At 38.4% G+C, this 14,815-nt stretch overlaps 1 protein-coding gene across 1 annotated transcript; it reads right to left on the bottom strand.

Moving 5' to 3' along the window:
- Positions 1-724: 724 nt before the first annotated feature.
- Positions 725-14,728, bottom strand: mtf1 (metal-regulatory transcription factor 1). The gene is made up of 11 exons (XM_037676840.1): positions 14,651-14,728; positions 12,946-13,463; positions 10,662-10,900; positions 8,019-8,150; positions 7,666-7,739; positions 7,008-7,141; positions 5,632-5,709; positions 5,306-5,408; positions 4,564-5,222; positions 1,880-1,949; positions 725-1,197 (listed from the first exon to the last, which is right to left on the bottom strand). The coding sequence occupies exons 2-11, from the start codon at positions 13,402-13,404 to the stop codon at positions 725-727; spliced, it is 2,421 nt and encodes an 806-aa protein (XP_037532768.1). The 5' UTR covers positions 13,405-13,463; positions 14,651-14,728.
- Between the last annotated feature and the right edge of the window lie 87 nt (positions 14,729-14,815).

Raw genomic sequence — 14,815 nt, 5'->3', positions numbered from 1 at the left:
GACATAATGCCACTCAAAGAGAAGAGCACATTTGATCACTGGTTCTTTTCTCCATTAGTAAATGTAAAAAAAAAAAAAAAATCACATTTTGACTATTAGTCTTCCAAAAAAAAAAAATACTTCAAACTATATAACAGCCATATGAGGGGTTGTGTGGCCAACCACTTTAAATTCCTGCTGGCAGCAATACTTGATTGACAATTGTAGCAACATACAGTGCATCCTAGTCAGCTGCAAGCCAGCTTTAAGTATTTCTTAGGACCTGTGGTACAGTACAAGGATATAGAGACAAGGTTTTGTTTTTCTAAACCCCTATAGACAGGAAACCTTAAACATCAGTGCTTGGACAACACACTCATTCAGTAATTGGGAGTGGATGTTAACAGGATTAATATTTACAGATCATGTTTTCCACATAGAATCTACTGCTGTTTCACAGCAATAAAGCTGCTAAATCTCAATAAGCCAACTAGTCTGGTTTCTAAAAAACACAGCTACAGCAATGAGACTCAACAAAAATATTTAGTTTGTACCCATTTGTATATTATATATATATATAGATATTTATAGATGTAAGGAACATGAGAAACAAAGCAGATTGCACTGCAAGAACAGAAGGGTGCATGCACATTACACAGGGTGAAAATAAGGCATTACTTTGTTGAGTGATGCGCAGTGTGAACTGAACGGATAAACACGTCGCACCAGACTCAAAGTAACAGATTTATGCACTCCCGTCAGTGGTCATGTTGAAGTCGTCTGCAACCAGCAGAAGAGCCTCGATGTTAGCAGCTGTTTCGGGGCTCTGCATGGAGAGGAAGTCTGAGACGTCCATACTGGCTAACCCATCAGGTGGAGGTGGGTTGCTGGCAGTGTTGCTCACTATAGTGGAGAAAGGCAGAGCTGCGGTGGAGCAAGAAGAAGAGTGGGACTCTGGCCTTACCTCACCCACCTTGGAGGAAGACTTGGGGAGGCAGCAAGAGGAAGGTGAAGTAGCTGAATGGTGGGGAAGTTCAGACGGGAGTGCAGGAGGGGGGTCTAAAGTCTGCTGCTGTGTTGGAGGTGAAATGATGGAGGAGGCGCTCTTTGTTTTCTTGTCTTTAGCAGAGTCCCTGCAGGCACACTGGCACTGGCAGGATTCTTCCTGCTTGATGATGATGACTGGTAAGCTAAGGCCGATCTGTTGGACCGAGTTTCCTGAAACAGAAACGTGAACTTAGGCTTTTGACACAAACATGGTAAATGGACTGTACTTATATAGCGCCTTTCTTTCTTATTGAGACACTCAAAGCACTTTACACTACAATCTGTGCCTCACTTACCATTCATACAGCACTCTACTAGATCTATACAAAGCTAATTGAATTCTAAAGACTAATCAGAGCTTTATATCACATTCAAACACTGATTTGACACACATCGGGGGCAATGAGAGGTTCAGTGTCTTGCCAAGGGACACTTTGGCATGTGACTGCTGGTGGAATTGAATCCCCAACTCTTGCATTGGAGGACGACTGCTCTAACCACTCAGCCACATGTTTCTATTGCTTCAAAAACACTTCTCAATTTCTGACTGACGCCTAAAAGAGCAAATTCCACTTGTGCAGAATATTGACATTTTCTGTCATTATCCATGTTAGATTGCTAGAAAACATCTCTTGAACTTTTTCCCCAAAACAAACTAATCACCTTTTTAATTGCCCTAAATGCTATTTCATTTTTCATTATGGCTCAGCTTCAGGTTAATCACAGTCATGGCAATATCTACTGCATTTCTTAAAATGACTTGCAACATTTTCAGTCATTGCTCTTTAGCTCTTGTATAATTTTTAAGTATGATAAAGCACAGTGACTACATTTTAGAGGTGCAAAGGCTTACCAGCATTTCCTCCCACTGGTATGGCTGTAGTGAAAAAAACCTTTTCCACTTTTGGAGCTCCTTGATGTGTCTGTGAACAAATATTAAAAACATCCTGATGCATGCTCAATAAATAAAAACATTTTGTAACTGGGGACAGCTGAGGCCTGTCTGATTAATTTTATGATGTATTAACTGTAGTTAGGGCGTGTGTATTATTTTAAAGTACATTGAAAACTATCGTAGTCACATTATTTGCACTCTACGTATAAATTAAAACATATGCTGATAAAATCATTAAAGCTTAAAATTTCACAAATATTTCACATGAAAATTAAGATGAACAGAAAATAAATCATTAAGTACATATTAACTTAAATAAAGACTTGGCAAATAAGTCACTGTTTCTTTGCATAAACTCTGGGTGTGAGCACGATAAGATATACTCCAAGTAGGGATGCACCGATCCACTTTGTTTTTTTTACTTCCGATCCCTAAATCTGGATATCAGCCGATACCGATCCCTTTCCGATATCATCATCATTATATCCAAAAAAGTTCAATCTGGTCCTCTGGACATTCAAAAAAACAAAAAGCAAAAAAATGTAGAAACATTTCATCTCTCATCCAAGAGACTTCCTCAGTCTGAGGTGCTGTATTCAGCTCAGTCTCTTAAATAGCACCTTCTCAGAGTGGATCAACCAGTTTGCTGCTGACAACCAAAACCAGCTGCTCACATGGTCAAGAAGGACCATCAGCCTAACAATGGGTCATTAGCACACTGATGGCTGTTTACTACTCACAGAGTGATACTAGCAATAACAGCATTGTAAGAGGGGGACAGTTGAACCCGGAGGCCTCCACCCCTGTTTAATGATGGATGATTTCTTTTCACAAAGATGGCCTCCTTTACTCCTCTCTCAAACCATCGGTCACTCTTTCAGGGATGAAGATGTTCACATCCTGGACAGAGAGGTCCTTCTTGACCATGTGATCAGCTGGTTTTGGTTGTCAGCAGCAAAACTGGTTGATCCACTCTGAGAAGGTGCTATTTAAAAGACTGAGCTGAAAACAGCACCTCAGACTGAGGAAGTCTCTCGGATGAGAGACGAAACGTTTCTACATTTTTTTGCTTTGTTTTGTTTTGTTTTTTTGAATGTCCAGAGGACCAGATTGAACTTTTTTGGATTTTTCTACCTGGATTATTGGGCATGCATCAGGACATCATCATTATAGATTTTATATGAGGCTGTAATAATCTCTCAAGTACAATTTGTACAAATCTATGCATGCATGTCCAAAAAGGCAACTTGAGGTAAGTTTTATTAATGTTGGACAAGTTTCAAAGTTAGAATTAAATTCTGCTAACACAAAACACTTTTTTTTATTCCTAGCTTTAAAGTGGATATTAAAGTGATTAAATGATTGTTTGTTTAGTTATTTTATTTTATTTTTTTTAAATAAGGGGCTGATATAAGTTTTTTCTTCTTTCTGCACTCTTTTCATTCAATGTTTTCTTTTTGATGAATATGTTATTTATTTTGGCTTCTTTTAAATGAATGAATAAATGAATAAAATAAAATAAAATGTTAAATGGCTTTAAACATCTGCTAAGTTCATGGCATAAACCAACAGACATGTTCCTGTTTTTAGTATTTTACATCACTTTATAATGTAGCTGTTTTTGTTTCGTTTTTTTTAAATTTTATATATACATAATTTTCTTGTAATTTTCAAATCATATGTTTTAATTTTATGATCGTCTACTGTTGTACTGATAAATATCTCCTGTAGGGTAAACTATATCTTTAATGCAAGTATCAAGCTGTGAAATCCTTTGTTTTCTACAACTGATAGTGGTTGGTCATTAATTACGATGAAGTTTAGCAACTTCTCGGTAAACATTCGAGCTCCGTGGCTTCAGCGATGTTTTTCTTGTTCAGTCTGGGCAGTCTGATTTCGGTCAGCCGCACTCAATCTGCCCCTCCTCAGAGATGGGCAGATTGGTCGTGGCTGGCCGGGGTCGAGTTGCTTGTTTCGGGTTGAACAAGAGTCGCGCCACGCTGAAGCCCCGGAGTTCGAATGTCCATCGTAAAACTAACTTTACCGCTGTTTAATGTGGTGCTATGGCTCTGCAGACATTGCACGTTGCCGTCTTGCTTTGAGGCGTTTCTAGTGTAAAATACTCCCATACAGCGGACATGTTTCGATGAAAAGTTGGTTAGCTGTTAGCCACAGTGTTGCTCACTCAGTCCTCACGTTGTACCTGGCTGCAAACTATGAATTGGATTTCCTGAATGTGAGGTGGGTCTTATTACTCTGGGTTCATGAGACACACCTCCGTTCAGGAAATCCATTCCATAGTTTGAAGCCAACATGCATCATGGATCGGAAATCTCTGCAGGTTGGATCGGAAAAATCCGAGACGTAAATTATGCTGGTATCGGAGGCTGATATCGGATTGGCCCCATCCCTAACTCTAAAGATACTACTTGGATAGTACTCTTAATATATATGCTAAGTGTTCAGCGTATATCTTATCTTTTAGCGTATACTTTAGTGTATATCTTAGATCCTTATATACTTTTTTTTAATACTTTATATTTTTGCTATTTTTGGGTGTAACCCTGAGTACACAATTTTGTTCCACCTCATGTAATACATGTGATGCGAATGACAAAGAAACTTGAACTTGAACTGCTCACCGCTTGCTCTGGGTTTTGCTGGTTATTTGCAGCACTGCTAAGGATCCACTGAAGGTTCTGGTCAGACATGACAAGGCTGGGCTGCAAAACATTTGGTGTTGATGCTATGGTGATGGTGGCAGGGGTAGTAGCCAGACCAGGGCCCGTGTTAGTGACAGGGTTGTTAGCCAAAGGCACAGGTTGTGCCACAGCTGCTAGACCATCTGTTGTTGCAGCTGTGACAGCTGCAGCCGCAGCAGGACCTGAAGCTGTGGTTGTCAGAGCAGGAGCCACTGGAGGATGAACAGAGATGGGTGGCGGTAGAGGAGTGGTCTGAGCTGCACTCTCTGACTGTAGGAATGTGGGTGATAGTGCCACATAGTGCTGGGGGGTGACACAGTTTGGTGCTTGGACAGAAGCCTGAGGCACATCAGAGATCTGCTGAGGCCCACTTAGCTGCATGAAAGAGGGCGTCTGTGTGGAGCTGACAGTAACAGTGACAGGAGCGGGAGTGGAAACGTGCGACGAAGATTTCTCATTGTGATGGGACGAAGCCTCCATGACAGCGGCATTGTGGGAAGATGAGGAGGTAGGGTTGACAGAAAATGAGATGGTAGGCGAGGCATCAGTCACTCCTGGTTGGGTGGAGGTTTCTAGGCAGAAGGTTTCAGAAAGGCTCTCTGAGGACAAAAGTCAAAGCTCCGTCAGGGGAGAACAAAACAGTACAACCAAACCAGACAGGCTTTAAAAGAGATCTTCTTACTGTTAGGATGGGCATCATCTTGGCTGATGCTATTTTCAGGACTCTGGAACATGAGTTCAAAGATTTTCACAGGGGTCACATTGTTGAGGTCTAGGTTTTGAGTCTGTAATATGACCAAATTTAAGAAAAAAATATTTACGATACCGTTCTTAAAGTATTAAAACAAGCAAAACATTCTTGCTTTTGTTTCAATTTGTATTGTATAGAAAATACAATCATAAAATTAACAAAAAAATACACAAATCCGTTTCTATGACACAGACGTAAAAAGGCTCGACATCTTCAATCCAGTTTGTGGTAAAATGTTTAGCAGCAGCCAGACTTACATTGATGATGTTCTCTCGTAGCTCCGAGTCTGTCGAGATGAGACTCAAGTCACTGAGGCACAGCGAATGATTTGCATCCTACAGATAAGACGATAATAGGCCACAATTAAAACTCACCAGTGCATTCTGATTAGAGTCAGAGAGTCAGAGTTTATTTATTGTCATTCGCACCTCATGTGGTACATGTGGTGGAGCGAAATTATGTACACGGGGTCCCAGTTACATCCAACAATAAAATGTATAAGAAAAACAGTAATAACATCTAAGATATGAACTAAGAATAACATCAACTAAATATACACTAAGCACTCATAATATAAAACATTGAACATCAGCACAAACATGAACATGAGTCTGTGAGCAGATGTGCACGCATGAACACATCAACATTGAAACAGATCAGCAGCAACATGATATGGTTTTTCACAGTGATTATTCTAGTTAGAGATTCATGAGTCTAACAGCCTCAGGGTAGAAGCTGTTCCTCAGTCTAGTGGTTCTACATTTAATGCTCCTTAACCTCCTTCCTGAGGGGAGCGGGGGTGAGTCATCGAAAGAAGATCATACTGAAAGTGGGAAAAGATGGGATGCATACAACAGAAGCAAAATCTAAGTTTTACTCACAAAACTTCACCCATCAGAAAAGAGCAGAAGCTCTCTTTGTGATAAAATATAAGTACTGTACAAAAGGGCTGTAACATCCTAGTAGGCAATATTTTAACATTAGTAAAACTTGGGTCATCAAGATGAATTTGTTAGTGAGTTTTATTTATGTGTTGGCCACTGAAGCATTTTACTGCTGCTCCTTAGCAAAGCCTGAATAATGACTTCTTTGTAGTTTGAACCTGTACGATTTGCTTCAAATCAAAAATACTTCCTATGAGACTTATTTTTACCGACCAGAACCAGGTATGAAAGTTTGGTACACACCGTACTTTTAAGAATAAAACTAAATTGTTTTAACTGACTTGAGAGAAGCATTAGATATGACAGTAAACCGTTTCAAATTATTTGAATTAACGTCCTGATAAATTTTTTAAAAATACAAAAAATTTAGAAACTAAGAATCAAACTTTTCGTTCAAAACAATGACTTCTTTATCACAACTAAAACAATTATCAGGATCTGGCAACAACTAGCTAAAATACATTCCTTCTGCTTGATTTGTTTGCCAAACATAAATCAGTTTTTGTCCATAAAAACCTACAGTTTAATTAATTCAGCCCACATTGCTCCTGAATACAGCTTATTTAGAGTCACATCTTTTTAACTGTGAATGGTAATGAAGGACACACTGTCACGCTGCACTGAAGACGACAAAACAACAACGTGAACAAATGTGCCACATTCTTAGACACTGCTGTGCAATGACTCACTTCAGAGTGCGGATGGGTGAGGGTGACGGTGAAGGCCTGTTCTTTGTCGTGGCCTCGGATGTGACTCTTCAAACTGTACTGGCTGCTGAACGTCTTCTCACAGCCATCACTCGGACAATTAAATGGTTTCTCCCCTAAAATAAAACAAAAAAAAGAGACAAAAGGGAATAGAATAAAACTCAAATGTGAGAAGAATATTTACTCATCTCTTCTTTCTTTACTTTCACAAACACATGGAACATTTTACTCTTTAAAAAAAATATGAACTAAAGCCTGCAAACATGTGTGACTACACGTTCTTATTTTATACACTAAAACAGATTGATTGTTACAAATAAAATGGAAAAACTTATTTCAGCTTCTGCCAGTCAAAATATTCAATAGATGTTTTTAATCTCATAATAAACTGAATTATCAATTACACAGTAAAAATAAAAGGCCACAGCTTCTTTCCATTAATCTTAAATTATTGGGATCAATAGGTTAACGTTATACAGTACTTAATTTCTGAATAAAAAAATGTATTAGAAAAATGTGAGTGTGAGGGTTACAGTTCAGTAGTTGGCACTCTGTAAAGAACATCTGCCCAACTTCAGCAAGCAACTGAGTAACTGAGCCAACACTGAGGTTAGATTAAAAAAAGGCCCAAACGACATACCTGTGTGTGTTCGTACGTGTGTTTTTAGATGATGACTAGCTGCAAAGGCTTTCCCACATCCATCGTGATCACAACTGAAAGTAAAAAAAAAAAGAGGTAAAATTGCTTACGAATAACTTCAAACTAGAAAGTGATGAACTGTCAAGACAGTGATTTGGATAATTCATCTAAAGAAGAGCTAAGCTAACAATGTGTTAACATAAAATACATTACTGCACCTCCAAACTGACTACATACACCGACTAATACTTGCACAGACTATTTCTACTGCCCGTGAGCATCTATTAGTATTCTTGTTCCTTCAGCTTTAGGCAGAAGTGCATTAAAGTTGTTGTCATAATGGAAATGCTCACCGAAATGGCTTCTCCCCAGTGTGCGTGCGAATGTGCTTCCTCAGGTCGCTGAGTGTGGTAAAGTACTTTGTGCATCCCTCTGATTCACAGTTGAATGTCTTGCCTGTGTGAAGTCTCTGGTGTGCTTTTAACCTGCAAAAACAATAAAATGAGTTTCATTCCACCATTTTCACACTTCAAGAGGAAAACAAACAATAAGTTTTGTAGGTTTTTTTATTATTATTCTCACTGGTCTTTTAAAATATAAAGAACACAGAAAATGAAAGAAAATGAAAACAGCCCTTTCAAAATATAGAACAGACAGGAATAACAACAGAGCAAGGTCCACAGAGACTGCTAGCATGAACAGTCTGACAGTATCTGGATGGCAAAAGGACAAAAAGAGGAAAGTAATATAATTAAAAAGACAATTCATTCATGTGTGGCATTAAATGGCTGCCTGGAGTAACAGCCTCTGACACAGAAGTGATGCTGATGGCACAGCACCGTCAAGCTTTAGACATGTTGTCATAGAAACGGAACTGATACAAGCCAGAAGACTGACGTGGTCCAAAATCTAAATGGCTAACATGTCTTTGGTAAATTACTCAGGCATTTTTTCAGTTACAAAGCTCCATTACGATGTTCAACTGTGTCTTAGTTGTGGCATTTACCTTCCGACATTTGCATTATTTCACTTCCAATTTTCATTCAAAGGAAGAGTCAAACAAAAAAACCAAGCACTTAAAGACAAAAGCATACAGGATACAATACTCTGAGATAGATTTGATTGTTATTTTAGCATTTCCTTGTAAAAGATTGTTTCTGCTATTTCACTTGGATATAAAAAACACAACCTTCCCATTATTTTTGAATGATTATGAAAACGGACTAATTTACTAGAAAAAAATACAACAAGAAACCGTTAAACATTTTCACTTTACATTTACCTCTGATAAAATGTCTTAAAAGTCAGTGACAAAGTATATGAGAAGTTACACCTACAAGCTAATTTTTTTAGATGTTTTTACAAAACCTGAAGTATAAGCAGTAGTTTCAAATGAGGATACATATTTTTATGACCAAGTTATAAAATAAATAATTGAAAATTATAACAGAGCCAATAAAACGATGGGTGCATAGCAATCTCTTTTCCTACACCCCCCACCCCCCACCCACACACCACTACACACACACATGCACAAACACACTTCCTGAACCTGCAGCTTCTCTTTTACACCTTGCATAGTCATGGACTTTAACACAACCTCATTTTCACTTCATAACTTCAGCAATCGCAAGAACCTTGTCTGCTTGTTAAAATTTTGTATTTCAAGCTGTACAGCTAGAAAAAACTGAACAAGACTGCAGGTCCAGACATTCAAGGTCTTTGGGTCCAAAAATCTTGCACAATTCAACACATCTTTAATTTGAACTCTCATCTATTCAGTCTTAAAAAAAAAACTCCAAAATATTTGCTCTGACATTTTGCGTCATGGAAGTCCTACAGAGATTATTAGCCCACACTAAGGAAGAATTTTAAAGATCCACTGCAGTCTGCTTTTTGCCCTCAGGTCTGAGTTAATGAGACCATCATCTACCTTTGTCTGAAAGCCCACTATGAAGGGGGCAAAGCGGGCAACATGTTCTTTGATTTCTTCTGAGCTAATTATACAGTCCAGACTGCACTGCCAAGTGGAATGTAAAAAAAGGCAGATACCTCCACTCCCACTTGATTATTGCCTATCAGACAGACAAACCAGTTTCTGAGGCAGAAGGATTGTGTGTCTAGAGGAAGGTCAGCATCAGTGTGTACTCTGTATTTCTACTTACTATGTACACCCCAGACTATCACAAGTCTTTTCACCTACAAAACAGATTCAGAGGATTCTGCAGTTGGGGGACAGTTTCAGTAGTGGACAGTAGGCTTCAGAGGACAACGGTGAAAAACAACCGATCAACAGACAAAAACTGGAAATGCATCACAGAAATTATTTACAAGAAGTCACAGAGTAGACTCGGCAGCGCCACATGCCATCTGCACAACAAATTAATGAACCACCAGAGTAGTTTAAGTATAAAACTTATCAAACTCCAGTACAATAATTACCAATATATAGATGGTTTCTACATTACCTCGTTTACCTAAATTTAATATTCAGTTCAGTATAAATTCTGTGAAAATAAACATGTATAGATTTTGTGCATTTTTCTATCTATTTGTGGATGAAATGTTGGTCCTCAGACATCACGATGTACATTAGACAAACTTATAAACATTAAAGCCTGGAAAAACATGTCATAACATGTATGCACAATCTAAAAATACATTTAAATTGAATTTATTTGTTTTGTAATACAAATATGTTCACATAAAAGGAACATGTCTCTGAAGTAGAAATCTAGAAGAGTGGTATATGACGTCATGTGCCACTCACATTTTTGGAACACAGACCAAAGTACTGATTTTATATTATCACCCACTCCAGTAATCTACCAATGTGCAACTAATTTTTGGCCTTTAAAGTTTTGAAGCTGCATAACTTCAAGTTTGACGTAAGAAAACCATGGCTACATTTGCACTCAGCAGTTTATATAAAGCTGTGCCACCAACAGTATGAAGAGAAACCAAACAAAACTTAATAAATATATGTGATGGCTCACCTGTATAGTGTGTTAAAGGCTTTTTCACAGCCTTGTACGTCACACTCAAACGGCTTCTCCTTGGTGTGAACACGGACGTGGATTTTGAGACTGTAAGAAGTGAGAAAGGCCTTTCCACAACCTTGCTGATTGCACACAAATGTGTACTCGCCCCGATGTGTCTTCTGGTGTGTACGTAGATTTCCTGCTGTGCTATAGGTCCTTGTGCAGCCTTCGAATGTGCACTGATAGCGCTTTACCTAAAGAGAAAAAAACAAAACAAAGATGGCATAAAACCAAAAAGCGTTTGTTGATTGAGCTCAGAGATAATCTGCCCTGATATTTGGTGACAAAATGCGTCAGGTTGACCTTTCAGATGGGACTTGGTCTGACTCAACCACGTCAGTATTCAAAGTTGTTGAGCATAAACAACAGCAAGGATGACTAACCTCCCAAGAAATACATCCTATTCAGTTCTGTTTCACAGCACCAATGTCCACTGCAGTGTGGCAGTCTCCCTGCTCGCCTCTCACACACACACACACCCCAGGGCAAGGTGAATAAAAGCAGCCTTTTCACTTCTTAGAAAAACACTATCATGCAGTGAACACAAAGCCATGAGGAGGAAGCCTGTTGATGGTCTTGACAATAGACGGAGTGGACATTACTGTACCTCACTAACATTGTTCTTAATCCTGTCTGAAGAGCTAAAACATGGCAACACTGAAGCAAAACAAAAGGCATTACTAAATATTTAATGGATCAGTGAAAATCCTAAAACGCTGAAGCAGCATGCGTTCTCGATGCTTTCCGACATAGTCCTTCCACATATACAGCATCACAGCTGTCCAAGCTTTCAGTCTGACTGACAAACACTAATCTGAGTGATGCGCAGTCTAAAGCCTTTTCATTTTTAGCATGTGGGAGAGGTATTTGTTAAGCAAATATCCATGCAAAGCCATTGTGGAAGCTCTAAAGCACACAGCTTGGACTAGTTCTCATGTCACAAAACATAGCAACATAGCAAGTCTTCTAAGTCACCAGTTTGATCAATAAAACAAAGCATTGCATCTCGAAACTCGATGCATCAAAGTGAAAACAATTATCCTGTTACGTATTATTAAATTATACCGGTGTATTTACATCAACAGTGCTTTGCATTTTGGATTATATTTTTTCATTTTTATACTTGTTAAAAAATCTTATTCAAAAAAGTTCTTCACAGGTACCCTACACTCAAACTTCTCAGTGTAACCGTTTTATTACTTTTTGCATTGTGCACCTGTAGTTTTTTGCTTCAGGAAGCAGCATGGAGTCTTGTTTTATTCGTTTCTGCCATTTTTCTTGGTGTAAACTCATGTAGGGACAGTTAGGCATTAAAGAATATAGATTTTTTTTGTTGCTTTTCTTCTTCTGGAATACTAATAAATAAATAAATAAAAGCAGGCCACAGATGTCAGGAGTTGTTCTATTTTTAGCTAAACTTAATCTCCAGATTAAAATAAATGAATAAATGTGATGGATGAAATTGCATATTCTAAACTTGGCTGGTTAAAATATAGAAAATAGTATATTTTTTCCTTCACATCAAGACTTTAAAGTGATGCAGATTGCAGCTGGAAGTCTAAAGCAGCTATTAATTTTGAATAAAAAGTTTGTAAGCTGAATCATCCAGGTAGATAACAACAAAAAAAGGTTAAATCATGTCATCTGGACCAGATTCTTTAATGACTGGAGTGCACCTGCTTTAACTTGAGTTACTGTCTTTCAAATTCTATATGCGCGTTGTAGTTAATTCATTTTGTTAAAAAATGTTATGTCTATGAGCCATGTCCTGGGAAGTTTGTACCTAAACTCAAGGGAGCTCTACAGAAAAAAATAAGCCATTTACGGTTTTATTTTGTTAGTTTTTGTTTTCTTTTAGAACAATTTAATTAAAAATTCCATACAAGACAATAAAGCTCTTAATTCTTTAGAAACACAACCCCTACTGTGCAATGTAATTGTGTATGAAACACTGCTACAACATAGATCTCACGGTTTGTAAGAAAATTAGACTTGTCAGAAAAATCTTTAGAGCATCTGCTCCCTTGTTGAGCAATTAGCTCTAAGGACTGAAACCACTTTTACAGACAAAAGAAAGCATTTACTTTAGCAATAGCAATAACCAACCATAAGCAGATATTAGTCTTACAACCATCAATGGAGACCGTGGCAAGCCAACATATGTAATATGCTTGTTGGCTTACATCAGCAGGTAGCAGCTGTACTTTACATTATACAAAATGCACTAATATAAGCTTACCTCTCTCTGCTTAGTTTCTGGGCACTCTGAGTGCAAGGTGAGTGTAGCTCCCTCTATGTTGCGTGGCATTGGGGTGGAGCCAGGATTTATTGTGAACTGGATCTGATCTGGAGAAATTGTGTGGTGCACATAGCCCTGTGACATCCCATCAGGGTCCGTCATAAAGGCCAGAGGACCCTCCTCCTCATCACCCTCCCCTTCCGTTAGAAAGGTGACTCCATCTTCATCCCCACCACAGTGACCCTCCTCTTCACCCTCCTCATCCAGTCGAATAGGGTCACGCTCAATCAGTACTGTGGTGCGGTCATACACGCGGCCAGATGAGGACGAAGGTTCAGTATTCAGATCTTCATCTTTATCAAAGTGGATCTTGTCATCTTCATCATCATCTCGCTCCAGACGATCCACCTCCACCTCAAAGTACATGGGCGCCTCCGTTGGAGGGCCATTCTCACTCATGGTCCCTTCCCTTCCTTTCCTTTGAAAGGACAGCACGCTCACAATGTTAAATTTACAATCTGAAAAAATAAAAGTGCAAAAATCAACTTTACTTATGATTAGTAAAGGAATTAAGTTTTTGGAAAAGCAGTTTGCTTTAAATAAAACAACAAAAGGCTGTTAGTACTAACCAAAATTGATATGTAATAAGAGGTACAGCCACACTCACACACAAACAGAAGACAGACTTCATGTGTTGTGTAAGATTGCAGGTGCAGTTTTTAAACTGAGAATATTTAGTACAAAATGTATTTGTTTATCATTAGCACATCTGATGATCAGGGAGGAAAAAAAACCAAAACTAACAAAAATCTCAGCTTGAACATCCAAATCATTTTCACACCTAACTGCCTAAGAAGCACTGCAGTCAACCACATTCTGTTTTGACAGGCACCAACTGCTGACTTGATAAAATCCTGAAATCCTTGTAAAGATGGTTGGCCATGCATTGAATGCCACATTCTAGAAGCGTACCTTCATTTAATCACTAATGGAGAATGATCTTTCACATCTGAGGGACGAATTAGCTCTGATGAGATAGAGAAACTAACACATCTGGAACTTTCTGAAGCCAATAATGACAGTAGCAACGTTTCGGAAGACATAAACAACTTCGATACGATTTGCTCCTTAGTCTTCGTACTGCCGGTGAAAAACTCAAGACAATATCAGCAACTTTTACATTTTTGACACGCCTAAAATGTTAAAATTTGCCTCACTTCCAGAACACACACACACAGTATGCTGGATAGTTAACGTTTAAACAACGTAACTTCAGCTTAATGGCACAGTACTGAGCATTTGAGTACTGTATTGAGGTTAACATTGTTAGCAGGCTAAGAGCTAAAGCATATACATTTGATTTTTCAGAATATTCACATCGTTTCTAAATTGTTGTACAACCCTTGCCGTATTTTGTAATTTAAAAGCGTGAATGCGAACAAACCACCTGTTTTGCCTTTAAATCGATTGTTAAAAGCTGCTTGACGTTAGACTGTTAGCATTATAAAACCGAAGTCAACTATCACATATTTACAGAGCTTCGCTACAATTTAGCTTGTGGCTAAGCTAATGTGCTAGCCACCAACGCTAACTGTCGACAGTTGACATGTCCACCGTGCGGCAGGAATAACAAGTTTATTGCTATTAAATAATAAGATAGAGCACTCAAGCCAAAATTGAAGTTAATGACAAAAAATAATTTTACCTTTGTTATATGGAAACCCTATTAAGCTCAGGATTGTAAGCACTTTCCTCCTATATCCTCCCCTACATTGGGTTACCACGCAACGTCACAGATCAGTCATTCGTGATGGATTATGGGAAAATAAAATCATAACTAAACGCAAGATTAATTTCAAAGCGTTAAACG

Source organism: Nematolebias whitei, chromosome 5 (genome assembly GCF_014905685.2).
Source record: "Nematolebias whitei isolate Nwh7 chromosome 5, NemWhi1, whole genome shotgun sequence".
NCBI lineage: Eukaryota > Metazoa > Chordata > Actinopteri > Cyprinodontiformes > Rivulidae > Nematolebias > Nematolebias whitei.
Note: the sequence above shows the minus strand (reverse complement) of the source record. Positions and strands in the feature narration are given on the sequence as shown.